Source organism: Girardinichthys multiradiatus, chromosome 7 (genome assembly GCF_021462225.1).
Source record: "Girardinichthys multiradiatus isolate DD_20200921_A chromosome 7, DD_fGirMul_XY1, whole genome shotgun sequence".
NCBI classification, from domain to species: Eukaryota; Metazoa; Chordata; class Actinopteri; order Cyprinodontiformes; family Goodeidae; genus Girardinichthys; species Girardinichthys multiradiatus.
Window position 1 is genome coordinate 49,688,942 of NC_061800.1, and position 12,589 is coordinate 49,701,530.

The 12,589-nt window shown below is 41.4% G+C and overlaps 1 protein-coding gene across 2 annotated transcripts in view; it reads right to left on the bottom strand.

Moving 5' to 3' along the window:
* The window catches only part of gli2a (GLI family zinc finger 2a), a 141,078-nt gene that overhangs the window by 62,588 nt on the left and 65,901 nt on the right, over nt 1-12,589 (bottom strand). Inside the window, exons 3-4 of one of the 2 annotated variants that reach the window (XM_047370959.1) lie at nt 9,390-9,495; nt 241-446 (exon numbers count right to left, since the gene is read on the bottom strand). In XM_047370959.1, the coding sequence (XP_047226915.1) occupies nt 241-446; nt 9,390-9,495 (312 nt within the window). Of the gene's footprint in view, nt 1-240; nt 466-9,389; nt 9,496-12,589 lie in introns of those variants that run through there. The other variant, XM_047370958.1, reaches the window with a different exon arrangement.

Consider the following 12,589-nt stretch of genomic DNA (forward strand, 5'->3'; position numbering starts at 1 on the left):
CAGCAAAAATTCCAAAGTCTGGTCTCGATAACAGTTTTTTTTTTAAATGGTGTGCACATATCTCTAGGCTGATTAGGCTGGAGCTGGACCCGTCAGGTCATCAGAGAGCTGTTTACTCCCTGTTCCAAAGACCAGAACTAAACAAGGGGAGGCAGCATTCCTTTGCTCTTTCAGGTCTGCCCTCCTTATGACTATTCGTTGTTTGTTTAACACTGTGCGGTACTGATTCATAAATCCTACCTTCAGCTGGGCTCAGTCCTCGTGCAGCTGAGATCATGGACAGGGAGGGACTGCTGTGGACCGAGCGAAGGTACTGGTCCATGTGAGGGCTGACGTAAGGATGCGGTGGGCTGAACGGTGACTCACCAGTCCCAGCTGTGGCGTGCGGCGAAAGTCGAATCAGAGAAATATCTGAGATGACTGGACTTCCTGTCAGTCCTGGGTGGCTGTGAAGAGGAGGTAGAAATGACCTGAAATCAAATATCACCACTTGATAAATGAGAGAGTGATCATTTGATGACATTATTGGTATGTTTAAAGATGAACCATAACATTTTATTTTATAAAAGTGTCTAAAGTCTCATTTTGCTTCCACCCTTACCCTCTCCACTTCCACAGCTAAAACATAATAATCCCTTTTTGTACACCTTCTCCTATTAATGCCTGAAGCTACAGACAAGCCAGGACAGTTTTCAATGGAGAGGCAACAAGAAACGCATAAAGTACACTCCATCTGTTTGGGTGGCCAAAACTACCAGGTCTCAGACTGCATGATTAGACACAACCTCTTCCTTAAAACACCTCAAGCAGCCACCATACAGTCACCTCTGTCTGGAAGATCATTTGAGGTTCTCTGTCAGCCTGCAGCTCAAATCAGCCTGTGCAGTAAATTTGTCATCTCTGGCAGGTAATTGGTAGATATGCTTGCAGGAACAAAACTGAGCGAGTGTTGTAATTCCTGAAAGCCCCAGGAGGCTGAGCTCAAGATAAAAATGTCCGCTAGTGGAGAGCACTTTGACAAGGCTGTAGCACTCATGTAAACTTAGTCAGCTTTAGCACTGATTAGCAGCCTGTCATGTATGCAGTATGTGGTGCAAACACCAGCAGCACCATCAGAGAGGCGCATCCCACAATGCAGACCAGTCAGTTTGGAGCACCGTCACTTTTTGGGACCTTTTCTGTCATCTTTTGAGACTTAAAATATTGGAAATATATCCAATATGCAAAGAATAAGCAATAGGAATTACAGTCTTTTATCCATCCATCCATCCATCATCCATCCATCCATCCATCCATCCGGTCACAGATGTCCAGGAAGTAAAACTAAACATCCCTCCCCTCTAATTCTTCCTGGGAACACAAGGTGTTCCTAGTCTAGGGGGGACATATAGTTTCTCCATTAAGTTCTGGATCTGCCCAGGGTCTCCTCAAAGTAGAAGCACTCTAAGGTCTCCTCGACATGACAAGAAGAACACTCATACTTCATGTCCTGGTGCCTCCATGCATTTGCTGCTTGATTCAACTTGAACAAGACACCAGCTAACTTGAAGTGCTCCACTTGGGACATAGACTCCCTGTCTGACCGGGAGGGAACAGTAACCTGAGGGCATGATATACAAAATAATTTTGAGCCATGATGACCTTCCCTGGTGGATTACAGCCAGAACAGTGCTGGGTCAACTTTAAACCTGTTTTATGTATCAGTCTTTAAATGAAATCCACGACATTTGAAGGAGCCGCTGTCTAAGGAAAACATGGAGCATCATAAAAGAGTGTGATCACCCTGCACTTCTTCCTATTCTCTGGCAGGAGACTCAGGGAACGTTTTTTAAGTGCTGTCAGACTAATCAATGCACATCAGTCTGACATGAACTTTTCACTACATGCAACATTAATGTTCATATAAAGGGAAGAATATTCCAGATTTATTCAATTGTTTTCCCTTTTCCTTTTGTAGCCTTGGATTCTGTTGAGGAATGCAGAGAACCGAACAGATCCCTCAGGAAATATGGCCCACGTCTTCCTTTTGTTTAGCTCAGCTTTCCTCACTTTCCTGTTTTTCAGTAAGACTGAAATTCCACAGCAAAATGTAGTATATAGTATATAGTTATAAATTACTCAGAGCAAACACTTAGAAGCTTAGAGTCTGCTGTGAAGAGAAGTTACATTTTCATACATGCTCTTTACACCAACTTTAACTCTGCTGTTATTTTGAGAGAACAAGTGGTCTAAATGTTCCTTTAATCCAAGCGCTTTGCTTAAAATCAGGCCTGGATGTGAAATGAGAGGGAACAGTGCAGGTGAAAGATGGGCCAGAGAACTGGCAGGGATTGCCCAAACCCTCGCTCCATTTCCAGTAAGCGCCTGCAGACTGCTGGTCTTGTCTGAGTGCCAACTTTCTGCCATCTTGCACTGCAAACAACCATAAAGACCCCTCTGTTTGGGGCGGCAAGGAGACGAGAGAAGAAACAGACGGTCAGTGTACACGGAGGTTGGCGCTGCCTTCTCAGATTAGTGCTGGGGTGATCTGCTGAGGGACTGCTGGGTAAGCTGGCACTGGGACTGGTTTTCTACATATTGAACAAAGTGTATGAAAGTCATGGCACGCTATGGTTCTCATTATTGGACTAAATTCCAACTAAATCCCAGAAGAAAACAGAAATCTGTTCATATATGGACATCATGTAATTAAAATTATAAGATGACAAAAGACACCAGGTTATGTTTATTGTCTTAAAAGACAATGAAAAGCCTGAATATTGGGCAAATCAGTGATTCAACCTTTATTAGCAAAACTCAATATTAATGAGTTTGATAAATAAATGTAGGTGATAATACGATTAATTACGTACTGATTTCAGGGTTTCATAGTGTGTCTTTTAAAGTAAATACAGAATATTATTATATTGGATTTTCGATTTTATTGATGGAGGTCCATAGTTCTTCTGACATCTTGGCTGATTTCTTTTGCTTCTTCCATGATGTCACACAAGGAAGCAGAGAGTTTGAGATATGTCCTTAAAATACATCCACAGGTGTTCTTCTATTTAACTCAGATGATGGGAAGCAACCTATCAGAAGCTCACAGACCCATGATGTCATCATCTGGACTTTGCTGTTTAAGTTGTTTAAAGATATAGTGATCTTACCGTCAGTAAACTTCCGACTGATGACAGCAATAAAAATGCTTTTTCAAAAAAAAAAACACCAATTATTAAAAATTGATCTAAAACAGGAAACATTTAGTCTGATTTAATGTCAGACTGTGGGGAATAAATAATGATTCGGTTTCAGCTGCAATTTTCTTCTGAGTGAACAACAGAAATAATAAACAGGGAAATGAAAGAGGGTATCTGTGCTTTTAATTTTGATGCATAAATAACAGAATGTTAAACATTGAGTTTACTTGAATGAGCTTCATAATGATATTAACCAACAGATGCCTGGAAATAAGCTTTTGGTTCTTGTTAAAACCATAATCGGACCTGCTGTTGTATCAGGATTGAATTGTCCTACTTGGTGCTTCTGCATCATGATCTTCTGTGGTTTCCTTTGCCATAAACCTCAAACCTCACTTCTGATTTGTTGCATTTTGATAACTTTGAGCAAACATTCATTAACAAAAGAAGCTGAGGTTGTTTTTAAGTATTTTATTTCTCCGTGAGGGATGAGAATCAATTTATATATGCCTACAGTCATATTCAATAAATTAGAATCTGGGTTGTGATGAGGCCCGTTTGTCAGATTAAAGAACCTTTTGAAAATAATAAGCTTTAAGCAGATATTAAACATACCTTTCATTAAGCCCTCATTTCTGTATCAAAATGTTTTTTATGGGTCTGGTGTAATATTCAGTTCTCAAATGCTGTGTTTTCATTGGCTGGAAGCAGAAAATCATCATAATTAACAGAAATAAAGGCTTAAAACATCAGTCTGGGTTTAATTAATCTGTATAATGTTTCACTCAGTGATCAAGTTGCTGGAATAAATGAATTTTTCAATAATATTCAAAATTACTGAATGGACCGATAAGTTCCCTTTAGATATTACTGTGTTCCTGTTTTAGTGGTAAGATCACCTCTGAGGGAAGACCTTAGAAGATGTTCAGCTCCTCCATCTTGAAATAAGCAGATTCATTTGTTTTACAGTTTCTGATTTAAGGTTTAATGCTGATGGAGCAATGAGTAAAAATGACTCCTGTAGTTGGAGGAAATCAGAACATTAGTTGTAAAATCAAACAAATGAGTTTATGTTAACTTTTTGTATAAAAAGGAGAATGTGACCTTTTAAGTTTTTGTTTGTTGCCTCGCCGTTCCTTCCAGCTTGATTCACCCACAGCATTTATTTGTTACAAAACAGCACATAGCTGGAGGGTTCTGCAACTGGACGGTTCTGTTGACACAGAACCCTCCAAAACAAGGAGAAATGCAGTGCTATTGGCTGTCAGATGGGTGCAAATAATTTTCCTGTCTGCCAAACGCCATCAATGAAACCTTGTTGGTTCCCCCTGTCTCTAACAATATGTTACTTGAAGTTGGTGTGTTTTCCTGAGGCTCCGGGTCTAAAGGTTGAAAGAGAGGCTCCTGGAGACCTCAAAGCTGTGTCTCCAAATCTGCAGCTGCCACTTAAAGAAACTTCCATCTTATCGGGGGGCAGCCTATGGCAAGTTACTGAAAATGGGAAACCGCTCTAACTAAAGTGCCTTGCCATTTGTCCTGGTAAGGATCATACTTTATGGAGGAGGGGGGTGTAAAGGAAGCCAGAAGATGGCATGCTCTCAGCCTGGTAATTGCTGTTTGTCTCTGTGTTCGCTTAGTGATTTCATGCTCTGTTGTTCCACTGTTAAAACTCTGCTGTGAGAAAAAGTGATTTGGACAAGGTACAGCTTGTTGAGCGTATGAGTAATACCGTGAGTAAGTGCATACCTCAGTCCTGGTGCATTAGACTGACTGCTGCTGAAAACATACATCTGATACTGAGCCTGATCTGGTCCGTGTTGGTTTACACTGTAAGCCAGGTTCAGGTGAGACTGCTCAGTGTGGTGGGCAGAGATCAGACAAGATGTTTAGAAAAAAGTTAACGAGTCAATGGACAGAAAAATACCTAAACCCAGAAGCATCTTTTACTACCAGCGGCCCGAAAAGAGCGTCCAACTTGTACACTGGATCTGTTCCCACTCCAAAGTGATTTGCATTTTTTTATTATCAAAAGTCCCCACAGACGTCTTCAAACATGTATGTATGTATGTATGTATGTATGTATATACAGTACAGACCAGAGGTTTGGACACACCTTCTCATTCAAAGAGTTTTCTTTATTTTCATGACTGAATATTGTAGCTTCACACTGAAGGCATCAAAACTATGAATTAACACATGTGGAATTATATACTGAACAAAAAAGTGTGAAACAACTGAAACTATGTCTTATATTGTAGGTTCTTCAAAGTAGCCACCTTTTACTTTGATTACTGCTACGCACACTCTAGGCATTCTGTTGATGAGCTTCAAGAGGTCGTCACCTGAAATGGTTTTCACTTCACAGGTGTGCCCTGTCAGGTTTAATAAGTGGGATTTCAAGCCTTATAAATGGGGTTGGGACCATCAGTTGTGTTGTGCAGGAGATGGATACAGTACACAGCTGATAGTCCTACTGAATAGACTGTTAGAATTTGTATTATGGCAAGAAAAAAGCAGCTAAGTAAAGAAAAACGAGTGGCCATCATTACTTTAAGAAATGAAGGTCAGTCAGTCCGAACAATTGGGAAAACTTTGAAAGTGTCCCCAAGTGCAGTCGCAAAAACCATCAAGCGCTACAAAGAAACTGGCTCACATGAGGACCGCCCCAGGAAAGGAAGACCAAGAGTCACCTCTGCTGCAGACGATAAGTTCATCCGAGTCACCAGCCTCAGAAATCGCAGGTTAACAGCAGCTCAGATTAGAGAACAGGTCAATGCCACACAGAGTTCTAGCAGCAGACACATCTCTAGAACAACTGTTAAGAGGAGACTGTGTGAATCAGGCCTTCATGGTAAAATAGCTGCTAGGAAACCACTGCTGAGGACAGGCAACAAACAGAAGAGACTTGTTTGGGCTAAAGAACACAAGGAATGGACATTAGACCAGTGGAAATCTGTGCTTTGGTCTGATAGGTCCAAGTTTGAGATCTTTGGTTCCAACCATCGTGTCTTTGTGCGGCGCAGAAGAGGTGAACAGATGGACTCTACATGCCTGGTTCCCACCGTAAAGCATGGAGGAGGAGGTGTAATAGTGTGGGGGTGCTTTGTTGGTGACACTGTTGAAGATTTATTCAAAATTGAAGGCATACTGAACCAGCATGGCTACCACAGCATCTTGCAGCAGCATGCTATTCCATCCGGTTTGCGTTTAGTTGGACCATCATTTATTTTTCAACAAGACAATGACCCCAAACACACCTCCAGGCTGTGTAAGGACTATTTGACCAAGAAGGAGAGTGATGGGGTGCTGCGCCAGATGACCTGGCCTCCACAGTCACCGGACCTGAACCCAATCAAGATGATTTGGGGTGAGCTGGACCGCAGAGTGAAGGCAAAAAGGTCCAACAAGTGCTAAGCATCTCTGGGAACTCCTTCAGGACTGTTGGAAAACCATTTCAGGTGACGACCTCTTGAAGCTCATCAACAGAATGCCAAGAGTGTGTGGAGCAGTAATCAAAGCAAAAGGTGGCTACTTTGAAGAACCTAGAATATAAGACATATTTTCAGTTGTTTCACACTTTTTTGTTCAGTATATAATTCCACATGTGTTCATTCATAGTTTTGATGCCTTCAGTGTGAAGCTACAATATTCATAGTCATGAAAATAAAGAAAACTCTTTAAATGAGAAGGTGTGTCCAAACCTTTGGTAGGTAGGTAGGTAGGTAGGTAGGTAGGTAGGTAGGTAGGTAGGTCTGTCTGTCTGTCTGTCTGTCTGTCTGTCTGTCTGTCTGTCTGTCTGTCTGTCTGTCTGTCTGTCTGTCTGTCTGTCTGTCTGTCTGTCTGTCTGTCTGTCTGTCTGTCTGTCTGTCTGTCTGTCTGTCTGTCTGTCTGTCTGTCTGTCTGTCTGTCTGTATGTATGTATGTACATGTGATACATGAGGTGAGGTATTCTTGATGTGTCCCAATAGGATGTTCTCTACTGGCTCAGTATGGGAAGAATTATGATGCCAAACATCTCTTCTGTACTACAAGACAGTCATTGTGGTGAAGATAAATAAGCCACAGCAGGCCACAGGGACATGTCTGGATCCCGCCTTAGTTGTTTTTCTGGCCCTGATCAGGACTCTGAGGATTGGGACCATCATTTTACAGTATTCCGAGAGACTGCATACACAGGACGGGCCCAGGAGACAAGGGGATGATAAATGTAGATGAGATGGGATTATACTGAGGGTAATTATCTTGTAATCTGCTCTGCCTCTGTCAAAAAGCATTTGGTTTTGTCTTGATTTTGTGAAAATTGTGTTGAAACTATGCAATAAACCATGAAACTCTCAGGCTGTTGATTGGTGACATGCCGGTCTTTGATTGATAGCGCTAATGTTTTGTGTTTTCAGCAGCACATTCCTGGCTCTAACTCAGGGGAGCGTTCAAATTCAGCCATCAGCCATAACGATGATTAGACCGTGGAGACGAAGAAACAGTTTAAAGATAACATGTCACCTCCTACTCTCCAATGCGCTCACTCTATGCTTCCCTTCCTCCTCCTCCTCCTTCTCACCAAACCAAACCAAAACAATGAAGCAAAGAAAATAACAAGCCAAATGCTTGATCTGTAAACTGTATTTAATCAACACATTCCATGCTGTGGGTCTACGAGGCTTCAACAGGCTGAGTGACTGTTGAGCAGGACCACATCTGTTTGTATACAGGGGCGGTGTAGACCACAGCTCCACCACACAAAAACCTTCAGCATATTTTAATGTCTAAGTGGTGTCTTTTGCTTTCCAACTGCTTCCAAAAATGCCCAAGACTGGGGTCAGGAATGATTGGGGGATCTGTGTTTCTCATCCATGGTGTTGTCATTGAGTTTCTGGGAACGGAAGGTTGGATTATGGGTGCTAATTACCGGGTCGAACATGCTGGCACGGTGGCTGGATCTCCTGGGCTGGTGGTTTTCACAGGAGATGCCTGACTCCAAACTATGCACTAAGCAGAAGAAAGTACTGCAAGTCAAAGTTTGACTCCGACTGCAGAGAAAACTTTTGCAGTGCCAGCAAGTATAGAGCCCAAATGATGTGTCCAGGACATGCAGGCCAAATGAAGACTGGAGTCTATGTTATTCTTCAGGAAGGAATCATGACCAGGCTGTGATGAATTAGCAGGAGCAGTCTGTCAGAGTCAGACAGCATTAATCACAACACCTCCTTGCCCTGGCTTTCCTGTTGATGAATAGCTCCACCACTGCAGCGTATCACCTGATCCCGTGCTGAATTTAAAGTAACAGCAGACAGCTCACTGAGCTTCTACAGATCAGGGTTCCTGGGTTCCCTGCTTCCTAATCATCTGCAGACCTGAGCTGTACTACGGTGTAAAGGGCAATCATACAGCTCCTACAGCTTTAAGTCATTTTAGTGAGAAGCCAGAGGTTTCATCAGAATTATTTTGGGTTATTTGAAGCATACAGTAATTCAGTGATGCTTCTTCCCCACCTTTTGCTGCACACTGTTAGTCAGCCTTCTGAAAGAAGACTGCTTCAGTTTTACTTTGCTCACAAGAATGACATTTTTGGCTATTTTGAAATAAATCCAAATAAGCTTAAAAAATACACAGTCATGGTGAGAAAGCTATAGGAGCGCCACCTGTCTTTCTTACTAGGGTAACGCTCTTTAGCGGAACAGTTAGAAAGCTACATGCAGCTGATTGGCTGATGGCTACAGCAGCAGATAGCCCCACTAAATAACAAGCTAACATTAGCTTGTTATCAGCTGTGCAACTTCTGTACACTTGGAGGGTTTTTCTCTATATTTTCAGATAATGAAGTTATTCTTTAGTTAGCATTTCTTATCACAATCAATGATAAACACAGTATTAGGTTCAAAAATAATAATAAAAGGATTCAGATAATGTTGTGTAGGTATCAGTTAAACTGATTCACCATTTAACCTCCCTCCATACATGGGGGCCAACAATAACCTCCTAGATTAGAACAGGATTAGCAAACCATTGTATTCTGGTTTCATTTATGTTTTACACAAAGTTCCAACCTTATTGGAACTGGGGTTGGAAATCTATGGAGTCTATGACAAACAGGAAAAAGGCAGGAATCTTCCTAGCAACCAGCAAGTCTCTGGTTCTTAATGATTGAGGAAAATCTCCAAGAGTGCAGATTTTTTTTGAGAGGAAACCCAAACTGGTGCAGATACCTACCCATGCATGGGGTGGAGTGGGTGTGGCTCGTAATGGTACCGCCCCTCGTGGTGCCTCATGTCAATTGGGATGGGCGAGTGAAATGTTGGGAAAAGGTGGTGGGCACCTGTAAAAATGAAAAAAAAATAAAACACAATTAGAGCGCTGAGAGGAAATATCAGAGCTGAGATTAAAGTCACCCTGGCAGCAGCTTTTTACTGTTCCTGTAACGCTGAATTCAAGCTTTTATACTGTCTGAGGCTTTTGCCCCAAGAAACAGCAGCCCATTAATGACTCCCTCATCCAACAAGACCAAAGCAGCTTTTACACAGCTATGTTTTTATGGCTCAAACAAAGTATGCAGAGGTCCACCATTTCCTGCCATAAACGCTCTGAAGGCTGGAGGGGAGACTCATTAGAACAATGCAGCAGATTTTCATTAATTACACCATCAATACAGTTGAGATCCCTGCTTACTTCCTATTTAAGGTGCAGGAACATGTAAATCCCACAACCCAGAGGAGGTTTGATGCAGCCTTGCCTGTTAGGTTTGATATGTGGTCATAAACCTGGGTTCACCGGGGTTAAAGGTCAGAGAACAGAAGGTTTACGCTTTAATAAGAATTTAACATGGACTGAAATGGCTTCGTCTTTCCTCAGACTTTACATCTAAGCAGTATGAATCTACTGGATGAAGTAACAGCGACACTATAAATTTTACCGCAATTTCCTAAATATTCTCACTGCAGTCCATTTCATTCCAACAGCTCACTCAGAACTTTGTTGAATAACACCGTCCCAAACAGAAGAGACTGTTCAGCCACAGACAGGCTGCATAAATAATAACAGGATGTAACTTTACTTTAAAGACCTCGAGGAAAGACTTCAATGAAAAGAAACATTCCGGTTTCTTCCTAGTGGAGATGAGCCTCAAAAGGCCCGATGAAGTCTGTAGAAACAAGGTGGGACAGGACTCTGTGCCTGCAGGCTCCAACAGCGCAGACCACTGTTGTCTTTAGCAGCAGCAGACATTTCTGCTACTTAGCCCTGATTGAGACTTTTGTTCTGTGATGGAAGCAATCATGATGATGTTGTACCATCTTGTTGATGTTGACAGGAACAGAGCTAAGTGAGGAAGAGCAAAGAGTTTCCCTACAGGCAGAGAAACCATCGACTGCTGCAGCATTGATGGAAAAAATCGATGCAGCTCCTTGAGTTAAATCTGCAGATCAGGATACGATGTGTTTTATTAGTCAATGCTTGTTTTTACTGCATAATGTCTCTCAAAAAAAGAAACCCAGAGAGCAAAGTGTCCCGGAGTCAAAATCTTTGTTTGTTGTATGTACGAACTTGGCAATAAAGCTGATTCTGATTCTCAGTAAAACAGGAACTCGCGAGATGGATGTGGCATTGGTTTCTCATGCAGACAAAATGAATGCATAGTTTGACTGAACTCACTCAGAACACCAGGCGTCGGTCATGACCACAAAACAAAAAGGTGAAAGAAACCAAGGAGTCATCTGACCTTAAGTGCTCAGCCAGTGAGACTTCCTCGCTGTTTGAGGACCAGAGACAACTGACTCAGATTCTGCCTGTGGGCTACAAAGCCAAAAGAGGCCCCCAGTAAACTAGTGAGAGTCTGAGCTGCACAAGTGGAACCAGAAGTGGGGCCTCTTGTTTGAGAGGTGACCGCTTCTTATGCAGCTCAGCACATGGGTGAATTAGGAGGAAAGGAGACTAAAGACAAAGACAGTAAAGTGTTTTCTTCCAGTCAGTCAGGGCACACATCATCTGATATCTTCAGCTGGGGGTCTGAGGTGTATTACCTCAGTCAGGAATGAGGAGAAAATAAAGCAGAAGCTCCAGAGGCCCTCTCCTGCACCACCCCCACCCCCCGGACTGTTGCCTCTGGATGTGGAGGTGATAAGGGCTTACAAAGACCTTCTATCACCAAGACAGCTGCATTGTTCTCTGGGCTGCAGGGACAGCTAGCGACACACCTCAGGGCCTTGATTTACGGCTTGCCCCCTCTGGGTGTGGATGCATGTCTTATTTCCACAACAGCATGGAGGCTGCATCAACCGTCTCAAACTGGCTCAGGTGAGACAGGGGACAGAACCAAAGCAGTCGTCTGGATATGTGCAGAGGACTGAAGAACAAGTTTCACTTCTTGAGAAGAACTGGGTCGACTGGGCCTCGACTGAAATTAAATCTAAAATGTTTCACATCCAGCAAACAACTTATTCCTTCCCTAACTGGTCCGTTTTCAACCCAAACCGAAATAATTTTACTGAATGACACTATAATTTAATTAAAATCCAATAAAAAATATTCTAGAAATACAATTAAATCCAATACATGAAACTGGAATAAATGTGACTGAACTGGACTGTATAAGAATGATTTCATTAAACCAAATAACAATCGGATTAAATAAGAGTCAGTGAGCATTGAATGAATTACTTCAAATTAAAAACTTAAATTTAAATAGTCATGAAAATAAGGAGACCCATTAAGTGAGAAAGGCGTTCTAAAACTTTTGAATGGCAGTGTATATAAATATATGGGTTGTATATATATTTTCATGACTATTTAGATTGTAGATTCTCAGCAAAGTCAACAAAACTATAAATGAAGACACATGGAAATATGTAATAAACAAAAAGTGTGAAATAACTCTAAACATTTTTATATTTTAGATTCTTCCAAATAGCCTCCCTTTGCTCTGATGACTGCTTTGCTCTCTTGGCGTTCTCTCCAGGATCTTCATGAGGTGGTCACCTGAGATGGTTTCCAGAAAGTCTTGAAAGAACTTCCCAGAGGTTCATTGAAAGAAGGTCAAAGGTTAATATTTCAGTCATCACAGCAAAGTTTGTCTACTTTAAGGAATCTAAAATATTAAACATATTAAAAGTTCTTTTACAATTTTTGGTTTGCTACGTAATTCCTTCACTGTTTTGATGCTTTCAGTGAGAATCTATGAACAATGGAAATAGTCAAAAACATAAAGAAACCATTAAATGAGAAAATGTGTTCAAAACGTTTGACTGGTAGTGTTTATATATATATATATATATATATATGTTATATATTATATATTGTTAAATTAGACATGAATATGGTCCAATTCAGGTAGGTACAGGTTTGATATAAATTTGACTTTATTTAAACCACATTAAAATAAATTTAACTTGGTTTGATTGAATATAACTTTAGGTTTG